The 25,672-nt window shown below is 33.1% G+C and overlaps 2 protein-coding genes across 2 annotated transcripts; both read left to right on the top strand.

The window, feature by feature from the left end:
* Nucleotides 1–5,779: 5,779 nt before the first annotated feature.
* LOC110734684 (tRNA-splicing endonuclease subunit Sen2-1-like) lies at nt 5,780–9,051 on the top strand. The gene is made up of 2 exons (XM_021914824.1): nt 5,780–6,210; nt 7,665–9,051. Exon 2 carries the CDS (start codon nt 7,762–7,764, stop codon nt 8,503–8,505), a length of 744 nt encoding a protein of 247 aa, XP_021770516.1. The 5' UTR covers nt 5,780–6,210; nt 7,665–7,761; the 3' UTR covers nt 8,506–9,051.
* Nucleotides 9,052–13,331: 4,280 nt separating this feature from the next.
* Nucleotides 13,332–14,276, top strand: LOC110734677 (GPI-anchored CFEM domain protein A-like). Its single transcript, XM_021914817.1, has 2 exons — nt 13,332–13,761; nt 13,819–14,276. The coding sequence occupies exons 1-2, from the start codon at nt 13,408–13,410 to the stop codon at nt 13,897–13,899; spliced, it is 435 nt and encodes a 144-aa protein (XP_021770509.1). The 5' UTR covers nt 13,332–13,407; the 3' UTR covers nt 13,900–14,276.
* The last annotated feature ends 11,396 nt before the right edge of the window (nt 14,277–25,672 follow it).

Below are 25,672 nucleotides of genomic sequence, written 5' to 3'. Positions count from 1 at the left end.
GGCGTGTCTGTGCATCATAGGTTGTTATGGCATCGGTGGTGGCAAGATGATGGTGGTTATTGTGGCAGCGGTGGTAGCGGCGGCAGTGAGACAACAGTGGTCATGGGGCCAGGCAATGAGGCAATAGTGGTTATTGTGGCTTAATTAGTTGAGTGGGCTAGATGGGGAAAGTGCAAAGGATTAAGAAGTAGGGAAAACATAAAGAAGCTCAAATCACCATTGATAAAGCTTGCTTTTGATTTTAATGAGAAGTGTATAATTTATAAATTTTTTTATAAACAGTATACTCGTATAATTTTATAATTGAACATAATATTTTAAAAATGAACTTTTTTTTTTGAATAGAAATGAACATATTTATTTAATAGTTGTACATGAACGTACACATTATGTATAATCACTACAAGAAAATAAACTTTTCGTAGCGATTATTTTAACCTTTAATATCGATTGTAATTGCAACAAAAAGCTTTTCCAATGAATGGTCATTGATACAATATCCCCCGTTGCCTTAGCCTTTAGTAGTGATTTTCAATATCGCTGGGGTTGGCCTCAATAATCGATACGAAAAACTACATCCTATCGTGGTGATTATTGTAGCGATTACAATCGCTATAAATGTTTAACTCATTTTCTTAAAAAAAAAAACATGCGTATAATCTTTACAAGATTCGAACATGCAACCTCAAACTCTTATATTAAATGTTTCACCAATAAGTTATGACATATTTTATGTATTCTTTGTCAAACAATATTTCTATATCTAGTGTTGAATAAGCTTTTCGTATCGATTTTTAGGATTTAGTGGCGATTGTAAATGATACGATTTCTCAAAATTATATAAATGTGTAAAAATAGTGTGGATATGTATTATTATTTTTTCCGTATTGATTTTATATGGGAAAACCATGGCGATTGTAAAATGATACGACTTCCTTAATTATTTCACAATCATACTTGCATATTGTAGCGAATGTATAATCGCTACGAAAAGACATTTTTCTTGTAGTGAATTGAACATATAATATTTCCAAAATAATGAAAATATTTATCTAATGGTTGTAAATGAACATACAATTATTTATAATTGAACATATAATATTTCAAAAATGAACATATTTAATTAATATTTGTAAATGAACATATAATATTTCAAAACTGAACATATTTATTTAATAGTTGTAAATAAACTTACAATTATTTATAATTGAACATTTAATTAAGGAGCATTGTTATAGATGAAAAATGTATAAAATTTACTTGTATAATTTTTGTACTTGTTATTGAAAAATTTTGAAGGTAGCACACACTCTTTATTGTAATTGTAAGAATCATTTCCATGACAACTACAATATAGCACACACTCTTATTGAAATTCCTTATTAAATTTGTAAAAAATAACTACTTCATGATATAATTGGGTGCTTTAATTAGTAGTATAAAAATGAACTTTTAAGTATATGCACATGTTCATTTTAAAATTAATGCTTTTACTTGTTAAAAATGAAATGATCATGAATGAGAATGAAAATGAACATTTATCAATACGTAAATTAACATTTATATATAATGAAAATGAACATTTATAATTTATTAAAATGTGAATGGCGTTATACTAACCTATAAATGAACATTTAACAAAATGAAAATGAACATTTATAAAAATAAAAAAAAATTAAAGAAATAATAACAAAAAAACTACGAACTATAATCTTTGTTTCTCTTCTCTGAAACGATTTCCTTTGCTCTGCAAATAAAATTGAAGAATGTACTGATATAATTTACTAGTTTTTCAATAAAAATTACTAAGATTATAGTATAATACTTACATTGATATACAATTTTCATGGTTGATGTTTCGATTACATTTTCGAAATACATCGCAACAAAAAAAATAGTAAAACCTATGGTTTATACTCTATTTCATTCCAAATTTAAACAAAATAACTTACTTTTTCAGATTTTGCGCCTTGTTTTATTGAATTTCATAGTGCTTGAAGTTTTTTTTTTTTAATAATTAAAAAATAATTTTACAATTAAAGCTTTTGGTAAGAGAGAAACTTGCAGAGAAATGGGTGTGGATAGAGAAAATGTAAAAAAAAAGGGTGAGGAGAGATAAAATGAAATTTAGTGGAGGATGTGGGTAGTACTCTAAATGATGCGTTTAGAGGGAGTGTAGGGTGTCCTACCTACCCTAGGGCCTAGTGTTCACTAATTAAAAGATATTGGGTTTGTCGGGTCAAAGCAGGCTTTTAGGTCGAGTTTGAGTTTTTAATTTAAAATGCACTTTTTTAACTTGTCTAAACCCGTCCTTTTTCTAACCGGACTATAGTTGATCACCTTTAGACCAAATTCTATTCCATCTATGTAAGTTAAGTCCTATGTTTTATTTGGACCCAACCTATATATTCTAATTCCAAACATGGTCCCTCCAATCTAATCTTATATCGTATATCGAATTCATTATATTTATATTTAATCTAAGTCCCATTTACGTTCTTAGATTTAGGAGCCCGAAAAGATTCTAGCTTAAACCCAAGTCTATTTTATACTCCCTCTGTTTTTCTATATGCATCACTTCCCTTTTATGGGTGTTTTTTTTAAATGCATCACTTCCTTATTTGGAAACTTTATACTATATTTTATCATTTCTCTCTCTTACTTTAAACCCCACTTAAATTATTTTATCATTTCTCTCTCCTCTATGGTCCCCACTTATATAATAAAAATATTTACTCTCCCTCACATTCTTTCTCTTTTATGGTCCACATCTTACTTATACTATAATAAATTATTCATCCACTCATAATATTATATTACCCTTCTAAAACTCCGCGCATCACCAAGTGATGCATATTAAAAAAAAATGGAGGGAGTATGTATTTTATTCTCTGTCTCACGGTCATATTTGTGCTTATTTGAGCTCTGCGGATTTATTTTCATTACTAATATACGTAATCTAGTGTTTTTGTAGAGTTGATACTATTTTGAAGGAATTTGCAGGTTTATTGATAATTCCCAAACTTATTAAGCTACTATGAAGATATTGGAGTTTGATCGTATTTTATGACCTTAGTTTAATTGCCCAAGACTAGTCAAAGGAGTTTAGTTTGGTGATTAAGGGCTCGATTGATGAAGAAGTCCAAGTTATTACAAGTTAGTACATGAATCAATTAAGTTAAGTATTGGGCTCAAAGAAAATGGAAGATCCGTGGAGCTGCTGGGCGTGATTTTGTCGGGCTCAATTGGGTGAGCGTCATCTGGGCCGTGGAAACGCGTCATTGTTGGGCTGATTGTGGGATTTCGTTTACTAGATTTCTTTTGGCAGCTTTTTCACTAATTTGAGTTCAACTAGGATTCTTAATGTTAGTTGACTTTTAAAAGATTCATAATCCTTATAAAAAGGGTATAGTAGTAGTACGTAGGTGTTAGGCAATATTCTTATATTAGCTTTTAGATTAGATAGTTTTCGTATTATTAGTTTTAGTTTTAGTTTTGTTTTACGCTTAGTTTTGTTATCAGATTTATATACTTTTAAATACTTTGGAGGCGGATGCACAATGCTCCGTGTATTCATTTTTTTTAAAAAAGGCGGAATGAACATTTAGTTGTTCATTAAAGAACATACATTTATTTTATAAAGAACATCTAGCTGTTTTATAAAGAGCATCACATATATTTGTATTGTAATGAACATATAGTTTTTTGTAAAGAACATATAGTTCTTTTGTAAAAAAAAAAAAAAAAAATCAAACTTTATGCTCTTTATATATATCTAAAGAACATCTGTAATACTAATAAAGAACGTGATAATTAGAGGTGGTCAACTTCAGCCCGGCTCGAAAATAAGATGGATTTGGGCAAGCCTAAAAATGCATTTTTAGTTAAAAATCCAAACCCGACCCAAAGAAGCCCGAATAACCCGCTATATTTTCCGGGTTTGGGCACGAGATATTATGTTTAGGCTCGTCCCGACCCGAATTTTATCACCTATAATGATAATTTAATGTAATGAACATTATTTTTTTTCAATCACTACAATATATAGACAAAATTCAAAGAATATTTCAAAATAAACAATTAACATTATGTCACAAATAAAAGTACATTATACTAACAATAAAAAAACATGAAGATAAAGAACATTATTCAACATTCTATAACATTTACTTTTCACTTTAAGTGAATGTTCTTTACATTTCTATACAATGTTATTTACAAATCTATAACATGTTCTTTTTACTTTAAGTAAATGTTCTTTACATTTCTATACAATGTTCTTATCGTTTTTTTTTTAAAAAAAAAAGGGGATGCACCATGCAGATTGTGCATCCGCCTGCAAGAAATATGCATTGTTTTGTTTTATATTTTTATTCTACTTCTTCTCCAATTACTATTCTCTAGTTTTCATTACTATTGCCTTTTACCCTATTATTATTATTGTTGTTGTTGTTGTTGTTTTTTTTTTTTTTTTAATCATGCTTTCTTTAATTGCTTTCATTAGTTTAATTTTAATTATGTGCGAGTAGTTTAACTCTAAGGTTCTTGGGGATCCATAGTTAATATGAAAGAATAAATTATTACGGTTGATTGTTAATGTTGTGAGTTAATTTCCTATTGATTATTATAATGCTATGCAATTAGATTTTCGCAGGTTTAATTGTATGAGTTATGCAATATTGATTCGAGATTCGAGAGATGAGAATCGATGTTTAGGCTTAGTTTCAATAAACAGATTAATTTATAAATGGTTAAGTCAAGATTCAAGAGATGCAATTTAATTAATACCGGTAGATTAATACTGTAATTATAATACGTAGTGAAAGCCCTTTATAATCTAGTTAATTTATGCATTGACAATTGGTTGTTATGTTTTATCCGGGAGTATTAATTATTGGTGAACCTATACCCTAAGCTTTTATTTATTGATTTCTCCCTACTTTTATTCTCCCTAGTTTAATTTGCTTTAGTTTATTTATTTTCCTTAGTTTAATTCTCATAAAAATAATTTGGTCATTTGATAGTTTAGATTATAATAATTTATAAGAAATAAAAGAACATTGTTTCCCTATCTATTTTAGTTAGTAGTTTTAGGAATTACTTTTGATTGAGTGATATTGGGTGATACGACTTTAGTCTGTCCGTTCTTATAAAGGTTCTATTCAAACACAAAATTAGGACTAGGTACCTTATAAAGGTTATATCTTAGGCCCAAATATGCATTTAGTTAGGGATAATCGTACATCCGTGATTGAGTCAAGCCCAATATTTAACCTAATGTGACACATCACAATGTCAAGTTCAACTAAAGGTGAATAGGTGATCATGAACCGAGTTAGGTTAGGACTAAATTTTGGACTCAAAAACACTATCATAAACCGAATTTATCGGGTTGGCTGTTTTTTTTTTTAATTAAGTACAACCCATCAATGTTCAATTCTTATCTCCCAAATTTGTCTCGAAATTAATTTCAAATTCATATCCAATTCATAAGAGTGATAAACATTCTTCCAATTCATAAAAATATTGGTGAGGAGTCAATGTTCTTCCAATTCATAAGTGAAGTCAATGTTCTTCTCTGATCAAATTAGATATGTTCATGGTCAGCTCATGGCTCATGTAGTCATGTGGGCATACTTTAGACAAAACAAACTATAAAACATATGAGAAGGAAGACAATACAATCATACAAAGGTGATTTGATCAAAAAAAAAAAAAAAGGCTAACGATCATTCCAAAATCTTGGAATCATATAACTATAAAGAGGTATAAACGGTAATTACACTGATTTACACATAAATTTAATATGCATTTTCAAAGTAATACTAGTACGGAATACCGTTTTAAAATATTCATGAGGAGTCAATGTTAAATTTTACTAGGGTCTATTTGTTTTATTGGCACATAGACTCTATACGCCAATGCTTTTCCATCTCAAGACGCTCATTAACAAGATTGTTAAAAAACCATCATGTAGAAGCACGAGATTAGTTGTAAAAATAAAAAATTAAAAAAAATAAAATAAAAATAAAAAATAAAAGGGGGCGAGATTACTCTGTTAACTCATGAAGGCATTACAGATTTACAGTAACAGTGTAATACTGCTCCATTCAGGCTTCAAGCTTTTCACTTTTTGATTCACCCTTTTACTCTTGTTCTCTCCTCTCCATTGAAGCATCCTCAAAAATCTCCATTGAACCACCTTCTCAGGTATGATTCATTTTCTTTTTAAAATCATCGAATTTAATTTTTATAATCTAGGGTTTAGTTTCATACAATCCCAAATCAATTTGTATTGCGTCAGATGATTAATTGATGGTATGAAAGGTTATTTGTTGGTTAATCTATTAATTATTATAGTATTACAGGGGTTAAAATTTTAATTTATTTAAATACTCAATTGATATAGGAATAACATGCTGATTTATTAATTTGTTGATATTCAATGTTCTCCCTTTGGGTTAGGCCTTAGGCTTGAATTTGATTAATTAAGATTAGTTTCGCATCCAAATTTGTTGTATGTGAATATGATTGAATTGATTGCTCTAATTGCTGTATTATTGGATTTTAAAGTTTATGCATGCTTTTTTTTTGGTGTTAATTGATTAAAATTAAGTTAGATTATGTATAAATTTGGCTCTAATCAAACTTGTAAAAAATCATATTAGAAACTCGAAATCAAAAGCATATGTCCCAATGACATGGGAGATGGGTTGTTATATGATACTCTAATTACTTTTTTAGAGAATGACTTGTTTATGAATGTAAGCCCTTGATTAGATTATGAATTGGTTATATGTAAACTTGTGACGAACCTTTGTATTAGATTATTAGTTATACTATGGATTTTTTTTGAATCAATTAGTATGTTAATTATTGAGCTATTGGTTGTAATTACTGCGTACTTGCCCCTCTTTTACATAATTTTGGATCTGCATGTGATTGTCAAAGTAGTCAATTTAGGGTTCTTGAAGTAATGAGCAATCTTGTTGCTATTATTTTGCTAAATTGCTATGTGCAATTTATATTGGTGTTATCAAGCGAGAAGGATTTTATGTGCACTTCATGTGATTATTGGAGCCTACTTTGATAATAGAGTCAGATTTGATTGCCAAGGTGTTGTAGGCTCTTGTTTACGACCTTAACATTAGAATGGAAATATGAAATGGACATTTTTTCTAACGGGGCAGCTGCCCTGCTTCCTGGATCAGGGACAGGGATAGACCTGGCAGTCATAATGTGTGCTTGAACCTGTTTTGCTGAAGAGTAGTTTGTTAGCCAATAGTCTGACTGCTGAAGAGTTTATCCTTAGCATACCTCGTTTCTTCAATACTGCAGTTATGAAACATAAGCTAAGATGATGAATAACTACGCCTTTTAGTTAATTACCTACTAAATAGTAGAACAACTGAAGTATAACCCAAAATTTCTTTATCTTTGTCTTTGGATTTGTTAGGGAGGGGGTTACCAATTGAGGCCCTCGTCTATTGTTTGACTTGATGCATGAATTGTGATAATGATCCTCTTTCTTATCTTAATTAGTTAAAAAAAGTATGCAGTTATGCATTGGCTTTGCTTGAATGCCTTACTGCTTGTCATTGTGAAAAATTATGCTCTTGCTGACCACCATGTTAGTTACTCAATATTTTTCTTTCCATTTACAGCTAGATTGAAATGGATGTGAGTTCAAGTTTATGATCATCAAGCTGACATTAGAATTTGTGGATGCACATGACTGAATTCTTGTTCTGAATAGAAGAAATGGGTCCGCGGTGGAAAGGGAAAGATGCAGAAGCAAAAGCTTTTGCTGAACCAATGTCGGGAATAGTTTCAGCACTTCAATCATCTCTAGCCACATCAGAATGCAGTGGATCTATATCTGGTTGTAGGGTGCTTTTTGAAGCTAATACAGAACAATCTGAACTTCTAAACCGTGCATGTTTTGGCCGGGTTATTGTAACCAGCCAAAATGATCAACATTGGTATGAATTTACTTTACAAGAAGCTTTTTACTTATGTTATGCATTGAAGTGTTTGAAGATTGTGGGAGACGACGGTGTTGTGAAAACTTTTGAGGACCTGTGGCAATTCATGATTTCAAAAGTTGAAATGTTTCCGGAGTATTTCAAAGCATATGCCCATCTAAGAATGAACAATTGGGTAGTTAGGTCGGGATCCCAATACGGTGTTGATTATGTTGCTTATCGCCACCATCCAGCTTTGGTCCATTCAGAATATGCTGTTCTTGTACTATCAGAGAGAAATGAGAACTCCAGTGGACGGCTGAAGTTATGGTCTGATTTGTATGGTACAATTCGGCTGTGTGGTGGTGTTGCTAAGACTTTGCTAGTGTTACATGTCCTAGGCATTAGTAAAGACAACTCTCCAGTGTGTTTGGAGAAATATGAAATAGAACCACGAATAATCTCTAGATGGATTCCAGAGCAAACTCGTGAAAAGAAAACAGATTCTAAAATCTGTAGTGAAGCTAAAACGCATACTTGATATTTGATTATTTTTTTTATTTTTTAAAGATAACAATAGTATACTTTGTTTTGGATTTTGCTACGTTATTTAGTAACTTATAGTCCTCTTTTTTTACATGGGTATGAAAGAGGTCGAAGCACCCCGTCTGTTTAGCATCATTTGCATTAATCTCGTATGTCCATACATTTGTAATGCTGACAGCTATTCAGCAGCTTCATTACTTGTCTGCTTGTCGAGCTTGATGCTCACCTATTTGTTGTGAGAATTCGATATAGAATGTACTCATCAGGAGCTGTATGAAGATTGGTACTAGGATCCAGAGGTTTTCCGTTGATAGGTAGGCTCTCTAATCGGCCCTCATCCAAGGTGTGCCATTCTGCGCTCTAAAGAATGTTCACTGTTGTAAGTTTGTAAAATTCGCATATCAAGCTAGGGTGTATGAAATTGAAAAGTAGAAGGTCAACTAAACTTGAGGTGGAATTGGTTTAGAAAATTTTGAGGAGCCTGCATCACATGTTTTACTGCAACAGCAACCATCCTGTGTTTCCCCTTAGCTACCCATGAATAATTGTTCAGATAATCAAGATTGTAAAGAACAATATCTATGTCTTTCCACACTACTCTTATCTTCCCTGAGCAGTGAGCACGATAATGGGGGCGGGGTGGGAGGGAATTGATGGGATAAACATGGCAAAAAAGAACTAAATCATGCTTCATGGAAATATGGAATAATGAAGCAATTATTACCCTGATGTTTTGGGACAAAAAAGACATGTAACGGTAAGAACTAAGAACGAAAACAAAAGTGAATGATGAAACTGGGTTATTGTAGATGAGTGTATTAAACCTTGGTTGTACCAGTACCGCTGATAAATAAAAACTAAGTTGGTGTACCATTGATAAAAGCCCGAATCTTGGGTGTACCATTGATAATTTCCCTTTTTTTTTAGAGAACGAGAGTAGACAACCCTGATTCCTTGTATCTTTTCTTCAGAAGGGAAAAAAAAACCAACTGCTTGATTTTTTTTTTTTGAGGGAACCAATTGCTTGATTATCTTTTCAATAAATTATTAAAGAAGAATAATAGGATATCTCCCAAAAAAAAAGAGAGAGAGAGAGAGAGTTTGATAATGCTTTATAAATTAACCTAGAGTCATAAAGCAAAGGACACAGTCTAATGGGTATAAAATAATGTTAAGTTTCAACCCTTTTATCATAAATAAATTATTAGGAAAGATATGATAATATCTTTATGATATATTATTTGATTATGCAAGATATATTTTCTAGTTTATCTTAGGAAAAGATAATTAGTTTCCTAAGCTAGATAAGATTTGATTTTCCTTGTTGCTCATAATATACGCAAGACACCACAATCGCGAAGTCACACATTTGAGGAAATCGTCCCACATACATAACACCTGTGTCTGTCTCGCCGAACCATCGACTCTGATACCACTTGTTCGGCCCAGGTCACCCATCTTGATGAGTCGCACGCATACTCCACTCCATATTAGTATAATATTGCCCGCTTCGGACCTTACCTGCACGGATTTATTTTTTGGCACCTTCCCAAAAGGCCTTATACTAATGGAGTGTGTACTCACTAATAAAGAGCTCTTCATCTCCTTACACCTTCCATGTGAGACTTGGGATGAACTACCCCAACACATACAACATAAAAACCAAATAATCCATATAAAAGCAACATTGTACAAAAACGACCGTCATACTACGTACATGTAAATCAGTAAGTTCAATAATGCAAATCCTCTAATGTTACATAAAAACCCATTCAAATGTAAAACGAAATTATGCTAGACTATGGAATTATCATACTTCATATGTGACAAATTCTATAATGTATAAATGATATCTTATCACAAGCATGGTGATGGTGCTACGAATATTGTCAATTTGTCATAATGTGTAGGAATTCAGAAAAAACTAAACTCTCTTTCAAAAGACATAAGCCACGTAAACTCTTGGTAGGGATGTTAACATATATAGTGCATAAATTGGACCCTCAATTTCCTAATAATCCAATAAATATAATCACACTATACCATAGATAAAGAATTTTAAGAAATAATTAATAAAAAAAAAAAAAAAAAAAACAAAGGCTACTACCCCATCCATGCAAGATTACAAATGCGTATAGCAATATAGTCCATAGGGAAATTTGAAACAGTTTATACACCACAGACTTGAAAAATCTCTATCTCCATATTAGTCGCAACACTATAATCTGTATAGTATTTTACTATTTTAAATATTTTGATAAACCAGATATCTTATTAAGTGATTGTTTATTATAGGATATTTTGTTTGATGAAATTTTTTTTAATTGAATTGGCTTCATATTCTTTAAAGTTTTATAGACTACTACTCCTAAATAAAGTGGTTAAGTGAGAGAAATAATTACAAACTTTAAGACTCAGATTTTTAATAGAAATGTTGTAAGTAATTTAGGATCAGTTTATTATAAGAAAAGTAATCAAAAATAATACTCCCTTCGTTTTTTAAGAATCGCTCCATTAGCACTTTTTGCACTAATTAGTTGTTTAGACTACTTTGACTAGACTTATACATAAAAAATATAGGGTTTTTCAATACAGTGCTCTTGAGGTATTGACTTTTTCAAGTTGTGCCCACCCATTTTTAAAATTCCACGTTGTACCCCCAATGTACTTTAGTGTCTACGGTGTAACCCTATCCTAATCCCTCCGTTAACTAAAGTTAACTTTATGTTAACTTCAAAATAAATAAATTAAAAAAAAAACCCAAACACCTCTCTTTCCTCCCTCACAACTACCCACCACTACACCTCCAGCCGCACCACCGCCGCACCTCCCGCCGCACCACCGAGCTGCGCTCCTCTCTCCTCGACCCATCACCGCCTGCGTCACGCGGCCCTCCTCTCTCCTTCTCTCTCAATTCTTCGACCCTAATCTTCACTGCCGTTCTTAGCTTTATGCCCATATTTTCGTTCTTCATGCCCAAATTTTCGACCAATTGAACCATATTCGTGCAAATTTTCAGTGGAAAAATCAATTAAAACAAGTTTTGTGTATTTAATCTCAATCTAATTGAACCCAAATTTATGATTTAACAATTAAAATCAATTTGGGAGAAAAATTAGGGTTTCTATTATTTTGAACCAAGTTATTTGATTTTAAAATGAAAATAACAATTACAAACTTAATTTTGCAATTTGAATCCAATGAAACAAAAGCCCTAAACCAATTTGTCGAAATTTCAATTAGAATTCGAATGAAATTCCTCCATTGCATTCTAACACTTTCTTTAGTGGTGCACTAGGTGGTGGTGGGTTTGTGGTGGTGGGGCTGTGATGGGTGATGGTAGGGATCGCTGATGGGGTTCGGCTCGCTGGTGGCCTAGGGTGTGTCGGTGGGTGGTGGGTGGAGGGTGGTGGGTCGTGAGGGCTGAGTTTTGGTGGTGAAACATATAAACTAAAGGCAATAGTTAACGTCAATTTAACGGTAGGGTTACATCGTAGACACTAAAGGTACCTTGGGGTACAGTGTGAAATTTTTAAAATGTGTGGGCACAACTTGGAAAAGTCAATATCTCAGGGGCACTGTATAGAAAACCCCAAATATATATATATATATATATATATATATATATATATATATATATATATATATATATATATATATAATCTTGTGGGTACTTGTTGAAACCGCCTCAACGAATAAATTATTAACTTTCAATTATTATAATTTATACTTATTGATAATTAAAAAATTTATTGGTCAAATATTTACATTGACATATGTTCCTAGGCCGAAAAAATGGAGCATTTATTAAAATAAAATAAAGGAAAATTTGCAAATTACCACCCAAAAATAGTTCCATTTTCTAAATAACCACGCATTAATTTTTTTTTTTTTAAATTACCACCCACTAAAATATTTAATTACGCAGATTACCACCCTTTTTAAATTTCCGGTTGATTTCAGGTGTGTGGAGCCCACAGTCGTTATTTCCCTCCTAAATTTTTTTTATTTTCTGTCGATTTCACTATTGTAAGCTACTCCTCTCTCAATTCTCTCAGTCAATTCTCTCTACAAATTCACCTAACTCCATTAATTCTCACCCACTCTTCAAATTTAGATCCTAAATTGCAGATTAAAACCCTAAATTAGTTTAAGTTGAGAGAAAAATTTGCTCCTATGTAATTGGGGTTTAGCTTGAAGGTTGTTTGCGAAAATCACCATTGTTAGGGCGTCTGCTGGGGACCATGTGCTGAGTTCATTCACCTGACAATTGCTTGCTGTCGATGGCGACGCCAGAGGTTAGCAATTAATCAACAAGTTTTCCCCAATTTTAGCAAGTTTTTCCCAATTTCAGCACAATTAGAACCTTAAATTTAAAGAATGTAATAGGTTATCTGATGCGAATTCACCTCCGAGGTTTCTTCAAGATGTTACAGCAATTATAAGGGGCTGAAATTTGAGGAATTTGGGGAAAATTTGAAGTCCAAATCGCAAATTAGGTTAGGAGAAATGTTATATAGGGGGAAAATCGGGGGGAAATTCAATTGGGAATGAGAAACTAGCCGTTAGGATGGAGGGCCCCACTCATCTGAATTCCACTGGATTTTGAAAAAAAGGTGGTAATCTGCATAAAAAATATTTTAGTGGGTGGTAATTTAAAATAAAATTTTAAATGGGTGGTTATTTAGAAATTGATACTATTTTTGGGTGGTAATTTGCAAATTTTCCTAAAATAAAATTGAAGAATGTTTTGTGATAATATCTCCCCTTTCCCTATTTAGCAAAAAATATCAGCCCTTACCACTAAATCTCCTTACTATATATAGAGATAGCTTTACACTAGTTTAAGTGCATATTTTATCAACAAAACAACCCTCAACTCAAACAATCATTCAAAATGTATCATCTTAAAACCCTTGTATTCATCTTTCTCATGCTCAACCTGCTACTTACCCCATCTCTAGCTCGCCATAATGCCGCCTTCGGCGAAAGCAAAGGACAGAAAATGGAGAAAATAGCGATAATAATATCATTACCACCCTCCTCACCCTCACCTTCAGCAGAAGCAGCTGACACTCAACTCAATGAGGAGACAACAACTGGCGCCACGGGCTCGGGTCATGGCCAGAACTGGTCTTACGGGTGGGGCTGGACATCCGGGCCTACCAGTGGTTTCGGATACGGTTATGGTTCAGCCCAATCCCCTAGTGAATCCAAATATTCACCTGGTGCTGGGTCAGGGTCCGGGTCTGGCTCTGGCTCTGGGTCAGGATCTGGATCAGGGTCTGGTTCTGGATCGGGCAGGGTCGGATCAGGGTCCGGGTCTGGATCAGGGTCCGGGTCTGGATCAGGGTCTAGGCCTGGTCCAGTCCCTAGTTCTAGAAACTAATATGGGATCCGGTCACGACTAATGAGGCGGTGGTGCGGGTGGTATGAAATGGATACCTTTCAAAGTTAAAATCTTGGCTATATGGATAATATTGTATGCATGCACTCAATTTAAATACGAAGTACTGTATGTATTATGCATGTCACTTGAGTGCTTTCGTGCATCATCAATAAATCATGATATTGTATTAAATTTTTACATGTACTCTTTTCTGTAAATTCAAGTTGAATTTGAACGTATGTATTTCCTATTACATTGTTTAATGGTAAGTCTTGCAACACTTTCTATTTTTATGTTTACCAACAAATAATTTAACAATAATTAGTTTGTATCCTTGCTAATGCACTTTAGCTCGGAGATTATAAAAGTATATAACTACGGAGTATTGAATTTATATATTTTCAGTTTATTAATATTTTCTTTTTACTAATAGTAATGTTGTAGTTCATAAATCATAATGGTCAAAAATTAAATATAATATTTTTCAATTTGATTTTAAAATTAAAATTAAATTTCTTCTATCTCGAACTTGCTTTTAAATTCTTACATATTTATTAATATATTACTAGGTTAGTCCCGTGTAATGCACGGTTTTAACCACAGGCGGATGTATTTGGCTTCTAAGGGGAGCACTTGCATGCATCCCATTTTGCAAAAAATAAATGAAATTTATGGCTAAAATATAATATGCAATTTGTATTCCAATAGTTTTTGCTCACCCATTTCCATAACATGATCTTCTAAACGACAAAAGGCATGTTCACATTTATTGAACTAAGCTGAACTGAACTGAACTGAATGAAGCTGAACTGAAGTGAAATGAACTGATTGGAGCTGAACTAAACTAACTGAACTGAACTGAACTAGCTTATTGGAGTCGAACTGAACTGATTGGAGCTGAAGTGAACTAAAATTAAGCTGAAGTGAATAGGTCCAAAACCTAGCAATAAAAATAAATTCTAAATATTTAGGCCCTGCTATTTTCATCTTATTTTATTTTGCTAAACTTATATTATTCTTATTGAATTAAAATGAACACAACCTCGTAATTTCCTACAAAAATCAACATTTGATAAACATTTTATCCATATAACATAAATTATAGTACTCCCTCCGCTTTGGATTACTTGCAACACTTGCTTTCATTAAATGGGTGCTTCACATTACTTGCAACAACTTCTTTTTTTTTTTCCTTTTTAGTAGGGTTTTTCCTACAAATTGACTTATTTACCCTTACTTTTTTTTTTTATAACTCCATCTTATTACTCTTAATCTAAATTTAGGAGAATTAACCTAACTTTAGTTTTCTTAACCATTCCCACCATATTTACCCAAATTTTTTTAAAAATTACAATTTCCCAACTACCTTCATTCAATTAATCACCATTCAATTGAAGATGAATGTGGTTGGATGAATTAAATTCTGGATTTGAAACTTCCAGAACTCACACTCAACCCTAGTTCTTCATATACCCCCAATCTCTCTCTCTCTTTCTCTCTCCCAACGCTCTCTCTCTCTCTACTTCTACTGGGTTTTCACCTTTCTCTCTCCTCATTTCTTTGTATTCTTCTCTCTCTGTATCAGCCTCTCACTAAAACTGGCTTCCTCAGATGATGTAAATCCATATTTGATGGGGTACGAGTCCCTTTCTGTTGCTACTAAAAGGTCGAATCCTCATCCTTCTTTTGCTACGACCTACATCCCCCGTCGGGGTACTGGTGTGATGAAACCACTACGTCGCGCTTCCATAATTGCGCGTAGGAGGATCATCGGTGCTAAATTGGCTGAGTTCTCCAGCGACGAGAAGGAGAAACCAGTGGCTGCTTCTAGATCTAAAAGGCCCGCTCCACTTTCCACCGTTGAAGATCTGGACCCAAAACCTATCGCCGTCGTTCTTCCTGTTGAAAAACCTGCCGGAGATGATGTTTCTGTTGCCGTTGTACCTGATGGTGGGGTTCCAGACACCGGATTTGAGACTGGGGAGTCTGAACCCGTTGAATTGACTGCTGAGGAGGTTCACTGGCCACTTGAGTCCTACCCCATGATGACTGTGATAGATGCTGGGCCTAGTTTCGGTGAAAAGTGCATAAGGTTTGGGCTCCCTGCTGGTTTGGAGCCGGATGACGTGTACACGACTTATCACCAGATCTACTATCCCCAGTACTCCAATCCCCATAACTAATTGTGCAGCTTAATCTCTTAAACCCTAAATTCAAGTTATTTGCAGATATTCATTTGTCTGAGTTTGATAAGTGGCTGAATTGCTGGGTGATAATTGGCTATATATGTTGTTTGAGTCCTTTTTTGGGATGTGATTAGATTTTGGAGTTCATTTGTTATAATCATGTTTCATTTGATTAAGCTGTTCACAGGACACTTCTCCTTTGTATGTTGTGTCCGTTGTGTTGGTTTGGTGTATTACCCTCTGTTTGTTGGATTGATGATGTGATGGTAATTCCTGTTGTTGTTGCCTGTGTTGATTCTCACCTTAGTTGGCTGTGTTGGCTTTGTTGGTTGATACTTTACTTGGTTGTGTTGGCTATTTTGGTTCTTACCTTTGTTGGCTTTGTTGGCCATGTTGGTTTTTACCTTAGTTGGCTGTGTTGGTTCTTACCTTAATTGGCTAGACTAATATAGGGTGGATTGTTGTTTATATGGGCTACCTGTGGACTGTTGATTTTATTGGGTGTTCTTGTTGTTGCCTGATATGTGTATGTATGTGTATTGGCATGGGAGTCCCCAAATAGGCCCCTTAGATGCATTGAGTCCCAAAACATGTAATGCATCACTGACACTTACCTCCAAATGATGAAGGGACTTAACTGATAGCTCATTATTCAGTGTGGATGCTCTAGTGACTTCTTTTTGAAGTTGTTGTTGAGGTAACCACTATCAAGATTGCTTTGAGTGACAAATAACACTGTCTGATGGACTTGATTAATTTTTTCATTCATTCAAAAAATTGTTTTACTTACAAAAGTTAGGACAATAGTCTTTTGAGCCCTAATACATGACTGCCTATAAATAAGGACTAAGTATTTACCAAAATACACATAACCAACACTTAAACTAAAACAAAAAAAGAGTTTAGGGTACTATGGTTATGTGTGGCAGTCTATGAGTCCCAAAAGCATCTTCATTGTTCCAAGTTTTCCTAGCTTAGTCTGCATCCACCTCTATGTTGGCTTCTTCATGATGGTTGCTATTTGTTGTTTCCACTTCTATTGTGTCCAAATACTGTACCACTGTGTTCAAAAGCTCCTTGTCTACCTGTAGCAAGTCTGGAAGTAGGCTAGCCTGTCCAAGTGTCTTTTTTTCATGTGTGGGGGGATAAGTTGTTGTTACCCTTCCTTGCTAGAATTTCAAGCATGACAGACTGTAGGGTAATCCATGTATACTTGTTCACTGTTGGATCAAATTCCTCTCATGCTTCTTTCACTTTTTGAAGTAATTCATCAATGTTTGTGGGGAATGATTGATATTGAATTGACTGTATCACCTTAAACAAGCCTAAATCTAACACGTTTAAGTCTGGACTTTGTGCTGGTTGATACACAAACTGGATATTGAACCCATATGCTTCACATGCTGCTTTAAATTCTGCATCTTTAGGTACTTGATGTGGCCTAGCATTGTCCCATTGGATGATGATATCCTTTGGTAATTGGGGGGGGGGGCATTTCTCATGTATAATTGGAATAACATGATTGAGGAGCATGTCCCTTATAGCATCCTTGTTAACACACTAGACTGCCTTTGTTTCTAGTGTTCCCTTGTCTATATTCTTGCTTTTTTCTTTGTTATTTCATACTTGACAAAAGGGAACAACCCATACTTCCCATCATGCAAAAGGTTCTTGTTGTTATCATACAGTAGTTTTCCTACAATACCCATGAACATAGCCTTAAGTTTAAATCTCTTAGATTGTTGTGCTCTGTATGGATCTTGTTCATTTGGTAGCAGATAAAAGGTTCTGGTTTCTAGGTTCAAGTAGAACCATTTCTCATCTATGTGGATTGTGTACTCCATGTCTCTAAATGTTGGGTCCCCTACATCTGGAATAGGGTTCACAAAGCTTAGAACCCACTTCAATCTAGCAATTTTGTGATTGTCTGTCAGGGCAGGGTGATTGGTTGAAGTGTGTGTTCTAAGCTGTAGACACCCATTTGTGTCTCCCCAAAACCAAACCCAGTGATGAGTACCTTTCACATCGAATCATAATCGAATGAAACGAAAGTGTGGAAAGGTCTAGTGTTGCGGAAAGTTTTAATTTCTTTTCTCTTCTCTCTGTTTTTGAAAACTTATTTTAAGAAAACAGCCAATCCAGTTTGGTTGGTCCATGATATGGGTCCAATAGTAGTGTAGTTGGATGGGGCTTGTAAAGACCTTTCCAACGATATATTATAAGCCCAATTCCGATGAATATTGAGGAAATTATGGCCAATTTACCAAACTGGGCCCGGTTTGAGCTTTATATGCGGCCCAATGATCTAGGGGAGGGCCTAGTATGATTTATCATTCCTAATGCAATTAGGAATGGTTTTAGTCTTCTAGATTCTTCTAGAAGGTTCTTTTCATTCCTAATTCAATTAGCATTGATAAGTTGACTTTGTTGACTTTTCAGAGTTTTAATCAAGATCAAATAGCATTTTCGAAGAAATTATATTATTTTATCCTCCAGTACGGTAAACTTATCGGATTTTCGAAAACGCGTTGAAATCAAGCTTGGCGTCCAACCCCAGGCCTTGGCGCCTGGCGCTAGCCATTGGCGCCTGGCGCCAGCTAGCCAGGGTTGGCGCCAGCTCTGTTTCCTGAGCGTCAGACTCTGTTTTGTTAATTTATCTTTTTTGGCTGATTTTCTCTATAAATATCGTATTAAAAACTCCGTTTTCATTCACCAATTCTCTTCATTCGCAAGTTATTCACCTACAATCAGTTTTCATTCATTAAGATTCATCATTCATTCATTAGCATTCTTTGATTCATCTCTCTATTATTCATCTCCTCTTTAACTTTGCTTTTTCATATAAAATTCCGCATTCACAAGATCTAGAAACACCTAGCTATATTCGAAGTTGCCTTCGCCCTAGACGTGAAAGGTTTTAATTTCTGAGGGTTTGTTCCCAAATCTCTCTTTCAATTATTTAATTTAATTGTTTTGATTATTATTTTCCTTGAAGTTACTAACGTGTGTATTTTGTTATTAGAAAGAGGTACGAGGCATCAAAGTAAGTACTTTAATTGATTTATTGATATTATGATGTAGAAATCATGTTTACATTGTTATTTTGATATTCCTAGTATCATGTCTAGGGTATTTTTAATATTAAATATGATTGTTACGATGCTTCCTATGTTCTTCCTAATATTTATGATTGTTAGTATCATGTTAGGGCTAAAGATTTGATCTTTATTGCTTAATGACATGCTAGGGTTTGTTATTAATCTTGTTAGTATCATGCCTAGGATCTTGCTATTATTATTATGCTTTAATATTAACATGAACGTGATTATTATTCATGATTATTATTACGATGATTATGATTATTATTGTTGCTTGATATTTATTGTTATTGCTTGATCACACCTTTTATTGCATGTTTAAAGGGAATTTGTACTTGTAATCACGCTTAATAAGATAATTAATAATCTTGTTTAGGGTTAATTATGATTACAATTTCAAGTGATCGCCAATAATAGATTTGTTTGTGCATTAATATTCAACCAACATAGATTAAACAGATTTAGGGTTAATTCCTAATGATTGCATGTTAATTAAAAAGCGCACATGAATACGATCAGAATAAAGTAGAGGCCTATTATTAGGGCAGGTTTAATCTCTTTTAGGTTGGATTTGTACCATCATCCCCGAACCCTTATTTGGTTCTAGACCTTATGGATTTGACGATCTCTTGGATCGTTAAGGGGTGTAACCTTCACCTCGTGAACGGTTTACAAGTTCCTAAAACTTGTTGGCGACTCTTTTGCTCTATCTTCTTCCCTTTTGGACCCCACCGTACTTTAGTGTATGATCACAGTGGGGTTCAAGCTAGTGTGATTAAAGCTTGAAATATTCCCTACATAAGCCTACCTTTTTTTTAACCTATGAATAACTGAGGATGACACATGAAGGGCATCAACATAGCTCCTTTCAGTTCCTCTTATACAATGGGACAGAGACCAACCACTCATCTGAATAGACTTTGGGTTAGGGGCCTGTTTTGCCAAGTTTTTTGGTCCTAACATCAATAACAATCCCCTCCCCTAAGTGTTTCTTATTTACCTGGAACCATCTTGTTGTTGTGGATCTGTGAACTTTGTGTTTCTTGGCCAACTTGGATAAAAATCCAAAAGCAGTGAGTCCCCCTCCATGTTCACCAAGAATTCATCAACAAGTTGCCTCTTTTCATCTAGTGACATTTCTCTGTTGGCCCTTCTATGGCCTTGTTGTTCTTGTGGAGTCCCATCCTCTTGTTCTTCCCCTGTATCACCATCATCTGTTTGTGCATCATCATCATCTGCATCATAACCAATATCTGAATTTTCATTGTGTACTTGCTGGTTTACTATGTCTGATTCATCATGGTATGTTTCATCATGAAGTCCCATGCTGTAATAATCCCAATGTTGCTGTTCCTCTTCATATAGTCGATGCATTCCAAAAAAATAGATTCAAAGAATTCCATGAGTCCCTTTTTTTTGCAGAGCAGGTGAAGGTGATGAAATGGCGGCTATAGGTTTTATTTTGCGGTCTTCAATGGAGCCTAATTTTAGTACATATGGTTGCTGCTGGTTCTAACAGAGCACTTAGAAATTAGGATTATTAACAACTAATTGTAGGGAAATGTAATTTACTTGGGCTGCTTGTATCTTTTGAAGAAATACTGTGTTGGTTTTTTTGGATACTCTTTGAATCCCCCCCCCCACCTAGGTATTGTGTTTGAAAATGAACAAAAAAAAATGGCTTCATTTCAAGGGGAGACCACCTTATAAAGGGGTCATTTTGGCTGGAAATTATGAATACTTTTGAATGTGGGTGAATTTGGCAAAAGTTTTGAAATTTCATGTAAAAGTAAGGGAGGGAAAATTTATCCTCCAAAAAACTCACATTCCCTTTCGTGGGAAGCAGAGTTACGGTGGGATATTTCCCACTAAAAAAAATTCCCCCCAACATGGGTGTTAAAGCTAAATATGGGATCACAACTTTTCCCACCAATTTATCTCTCCTAATACTATACCCCTCACCTTAATTAATCTACTTTCAATATTTTGCCTCGGCCTCCGCAAACATGTCCTTTGTTGCGAGTAACATGAAGCGGAGGGAGTATATATTTTCCCTACTTTATAAATATTGCTATGTTTGAACTTTTGACACTATTCATACAATCTTTTATAACCACAAATTGTGATTTATACGTAAATGAAAATATAGTCATTGAGGCTTTTTTTTTAAAAGATTCGTATCAATATATTTTTATACAAAAGGAATGGGGCGAGGATGTATGTAGATAAAATAAGAACTAGCAAGTAAAAACATTCACATTATGAAAAACATTAATAATATATATCAATCAATGAACATCTAATTTTGCACCCCCATTTTGAAATTTCTAGATCCACCACAAATTTTAGCAATAAAAATTTTGCACTTATATATGTAATATAAATAATTTAAGAAAACCATAGTAAATAATGATCTCTCTTGTTAGATAAATTGAGCTATAAAATGACGTTAAATACTACCTCCATTACACATTATTTGCAACGATTTGACATAAAGTAGAGAGGAAAAATGTCTAATCGTTGCAAATAATATGTAATGGAGGTAGTATTCATAATTAAAATAAAATATATGAAATGCTTGTTAGCATTATATCAACTTAGTTAATAAATTTAGTCATAAAAGCTTTTAGGAAATTTTATAATTAATTTACCATTTCCAAACACTAGCTTTATCTTCAAAAAAAAATTATGTCTTTTAAAAGTTTGGAGGGAAATTTTTTAAATAAGAACGAAGGTGACTGATAAGTCTATTATATATATATTTTTATCCTTTGTCCCACGGTCATATTTGTGCTTATTTGAGCTCTGCGGAGCTATTTTTTTATTACTAATATATGTTTTCTAGTGTTTTTGTAGAGTTGGTATTATTTTGTAGGAATTTGCAAATTTATGTCAATTTTCGAGCTTATTGAGCCGCTACAAAGATATTAGAGATGATCGTACCTTATGACGAGTATTTGAAGCCCAAGGTCAAGCTAATTAAATTTGATTCGGTGATTAAGGGTTCGTTTCATGTGGAGTATTACTTTTGTTGCAAGTCCAAGATAAATTAAGAGGAAGGAAATTTAGGCCCAAGTGGAGAAGAGGCCAACTTTACAAATACTCTTGCTGGGCGGAAGTTCCGTATGCTATGAACTAACTTGGGTTTGTGAAGTTGGGCCTGTTGTTTTGGGCATCGTCGATTTGGGTAGGTTATACCCAACTCACGGACCTTTCACGCAGTTCCTTCTTGATGTAATTTGTTTCTCTAGTCCTAGATTGAGTGGGATTAAAGTTGACATTGAGTAAACTACCTTTTTCTTTTCCTATTTAAGAGAGTAGCAGTAGGACGTGAGGAGAAGTTTTTCTTAGTTTAGGGCTTATTTGGAATCATTTTTGTTTTTAGTTTTCTGTTTTTTGAAAACTAAAAACCAAAAACAGGAAACAAGAAAAAGGTGTTTTCACTTTTTTGTTGTCAGTTTTCAAAATTATTATGATTTTAATAAGTTTAAATAATTTTTTATTCATTATGTGACATATATCATATATTTTTATAAAACAAAAAACCAAAAAACAGAAAACCACAGCAATGCCAAACGAACCCTTAATTTAAAGTTTTCATTAGTTTAGTTTTAGTTTTATTAATTAGTTTTAGTTTTAGTTTTAGTTTTAGTTTTCTCTCTCTAACTTTTCTCTCTCTTTCTCCTCTTAATTAAACTCTTAGTATTACTTTCTCTCTTGTTTCTCTTTCTTGTTTCTCTCTCTAAATTCTTAATTTATGCAATTTTATATTTCCTTCTTTTGGTACTATCTCTTCTCTCCTTTATCACTTATTTTCTTTGCTTTGATCTTAATCATGTCTCCTTTAATTGCTTTGTTTAGTTTATCTTTAATTATGTATGAGTAGTTTCCTTTATAGGGTTTTGAGGAATCCATAATTAATATGAAGGGATAATTTGTTATTGTTGATTATTGATATTGCATGATAATTTCTTATTGAATTGTTTTAACGATTTACAACCAGATTATGAATCGAGCATATATGATTTGTTTGTAAAAGTATAGCAATATTGAATTGATGAATCGAGCATATGTTAATTTGATATTAAAGGCTATTTTCAATAGGAACTTAGATCTAGTAAATTGCGAGAGCCTGTTAGATCTATGTTGATTAATAAATCGCGAGAGCCTGTTAATCATGTTACTTATGCAATGTTAATTATTGGTTGTTATGTTTTATCCCGGAATATTAATTATTGGTGAACCTATGACCCTAGTCCTTTTATTATTGATTTCTCCCTACTCTTAATCTCCTTAGTTTAGTTTCTTTTTAATAACTACAATTTTGGTTACTTGATAATCTAGATTATATTAATTAATTAGGAATAGAAAGACTTGTTTCCCTGTGGATTCGACCCTACTTCCCTATCTACATTAGTTAGAGGACTTAGGTAATACTTTTGATTAGGTGATACGACTTTAGCCTGTCAGTGACATATAACAATGGTGATGTCGGCGGTAATTATTTTAGTATTAGTTATAGAATATAGGTTTGCTAATTAGTTTTTTTTATTGGAATTATTAAAGTATTCTGTGGTATGTATCACTATTGACAAAAAAATAGTATTGATATTAAGGAGAAATATTTATTATTTTTTTTAATAAAAAATTATATTTTATTTTACTTTTGGGATTCTGATGCCATTTTTTATTGTCTCTTGGTAGTAATTATAGTCTCTACCTTATGTTTTATAATTTTTTATGTCTTCTTTTTTTAAAATGTCATGATTTTATGTGTTTGTTGGTTTGAAAGGGAACATCTAGTGGCTTCATTATTTAGGAAAATATTAATGACTTACAACATGGTCAACATCACAATTTACAAATTAAACTAACATATTATCATATTAATATATATATTATTAATGAGAAGGTATTCGTCAGTCCGGATTGACAAAATGCAGATTTTTGATATCCTTAATTGGCAGGATGATATTCTCTATTGACTGGATATTATCCTCTATTGACAGGATGATATCCTCTACTAAATGGATAATATCCTTTATTGGCTATATGATTTTCTTTATTGGTTGGATGATATTTCTAATGGCTAGATGATATCCTTTATTGGCTAGATGATATCCTCTACCAACTAGATAATATCTTTTATTGTCTATATAATATCCTTTATTGACTGGATGATATCCTCTATTGGTTGGATGATATCCTTTATTGACTATATAGTATCCTTTATTAACTGGGTGATAATTCTACTAGCTAGATGATATCACATATTAGCTAGATGATATCCTTTATTGGTTATATGATATCCAACCAATAAAAGATGTCATAGACACAATCAAACGGTATCATATAACTAATAGAGGATATCATCCAACCATGATATCATATAGCCAATAAAAGATATCATCCCGCCAATAAAAGATATCATACACACAATCATAAACGATATCATATAACTAAAAGAGGATATCATATATCATCCAACTATGATATCATATAGACAATAGAGGATATCATCCAACCAATGGAGGGTATGTATATACTAGTATAACTTGTTTGAAAATATATATCGTGAGGAACTAACAAGATCCCTAATTCACATATGACTATATTTTTCACTACGTATAAAGCGCAAATATGGTCAAAAGGGAGTGTGAATAATGCAAAAGTCAAAATGTGTCAACTAAAAAAAAAAAAGGTAGTATATTTTAATCATTAGTCCTTTCTTTTGTTTATTAATGTTGAAGTATAACTTTTATTTGTAATGGTATGCCGACATCCAATGCAATATTCCAATTTTGAACACCTTTATCTTTTCATTGTAATTTATGTGAATGTTATAAGTGATGTCTTTTTAAGGCAAGATATGATATGAATTGTGTTTAGAGAAAAAGAGATCAAGATAGAAAATTATTTTATATTTACGCAGATAAATTATAGTAATGAATTAATGATGATAATTGTTCGTTTTGTGTGCGACTGGCCACACTGTGTGACCACTTGTAAAATAACAAAGTAACCCCTATACTACTAATTGAGTAACCCCTTTAACACTGACCGAATAATTCATGTAACACTGACCAATTAACATCCATAACACTGACGAAGTAACCTCATGGTGGCTGGCCACACACATATAAGAATTTGTGTGATGCTAAATAGTATTTCCCAGTTCATAAATGCAATGAACTTTTTTTATTCAATTGAATCAATTTATAATGATAATGTTTACTAAGAGAATAAAGGTATATTGATAATAATACAGATCAATGTATATTCAGTAGGATAATGATAATCCGTGATTCAATTTCAAGATTTTCTATATATATTCATAATAATTCAGACCCATGTATACTTTATTTTAAGTCCATGGATCACCTTTGAAGCTCACAATTACAGCTAAGAGGATCATCATATTCCTCAAGTTTTCTCCTCCATTGATGCAAATTCTAAGAATGCTCCAAAAACTAGTTTTTAATATTCATC

Source organism: Chenopodium quinoa, unplaced genomic scaffold, assembly GCF_001683475.1.
Source record: "Chenopodium quinoa cultivar QQ74 unplaced genomic scaffold, ASM168347v1, whole genome shotgun sequence".
NCBI lineage: Eukaryota > Viridiplantae > Streptophyta > Magnoliopsida > Caryophyllales > Amaranthaceae > Chenopodium > Chenopodium quinoa.
The sequence above is the reverse complement of the archived record's forward strand: the minus strand, read 5'-3'. Positions and strand labels throughout refer to the sequence as shown.

Bases quoted from the DNA above. Each gene is read 5' to 3' on its own strand.
- LOC110734677 (XM_021914817.1), top strand. From the start codon at position 13,408: ATGTATCATCTTAAAACCCTTGTATTCATCTTTCTCATGCTCAACCTG. The intron at 13,762-13,818 runs GGCTCTGGCTCT...TCGGGCAGGGTC, and splicing joins CTGGGTCAGGGTCCGGGTCT to GGATCAGGGTCCGGGTCTGG.
- LOC110734684 (XM_021914824.1), top strand. From the start codon at position 7,762: ATGGGTCCGCGGTGGAAAGGGAAAGATGCAGAAGCAAAAGCTTTTGCT.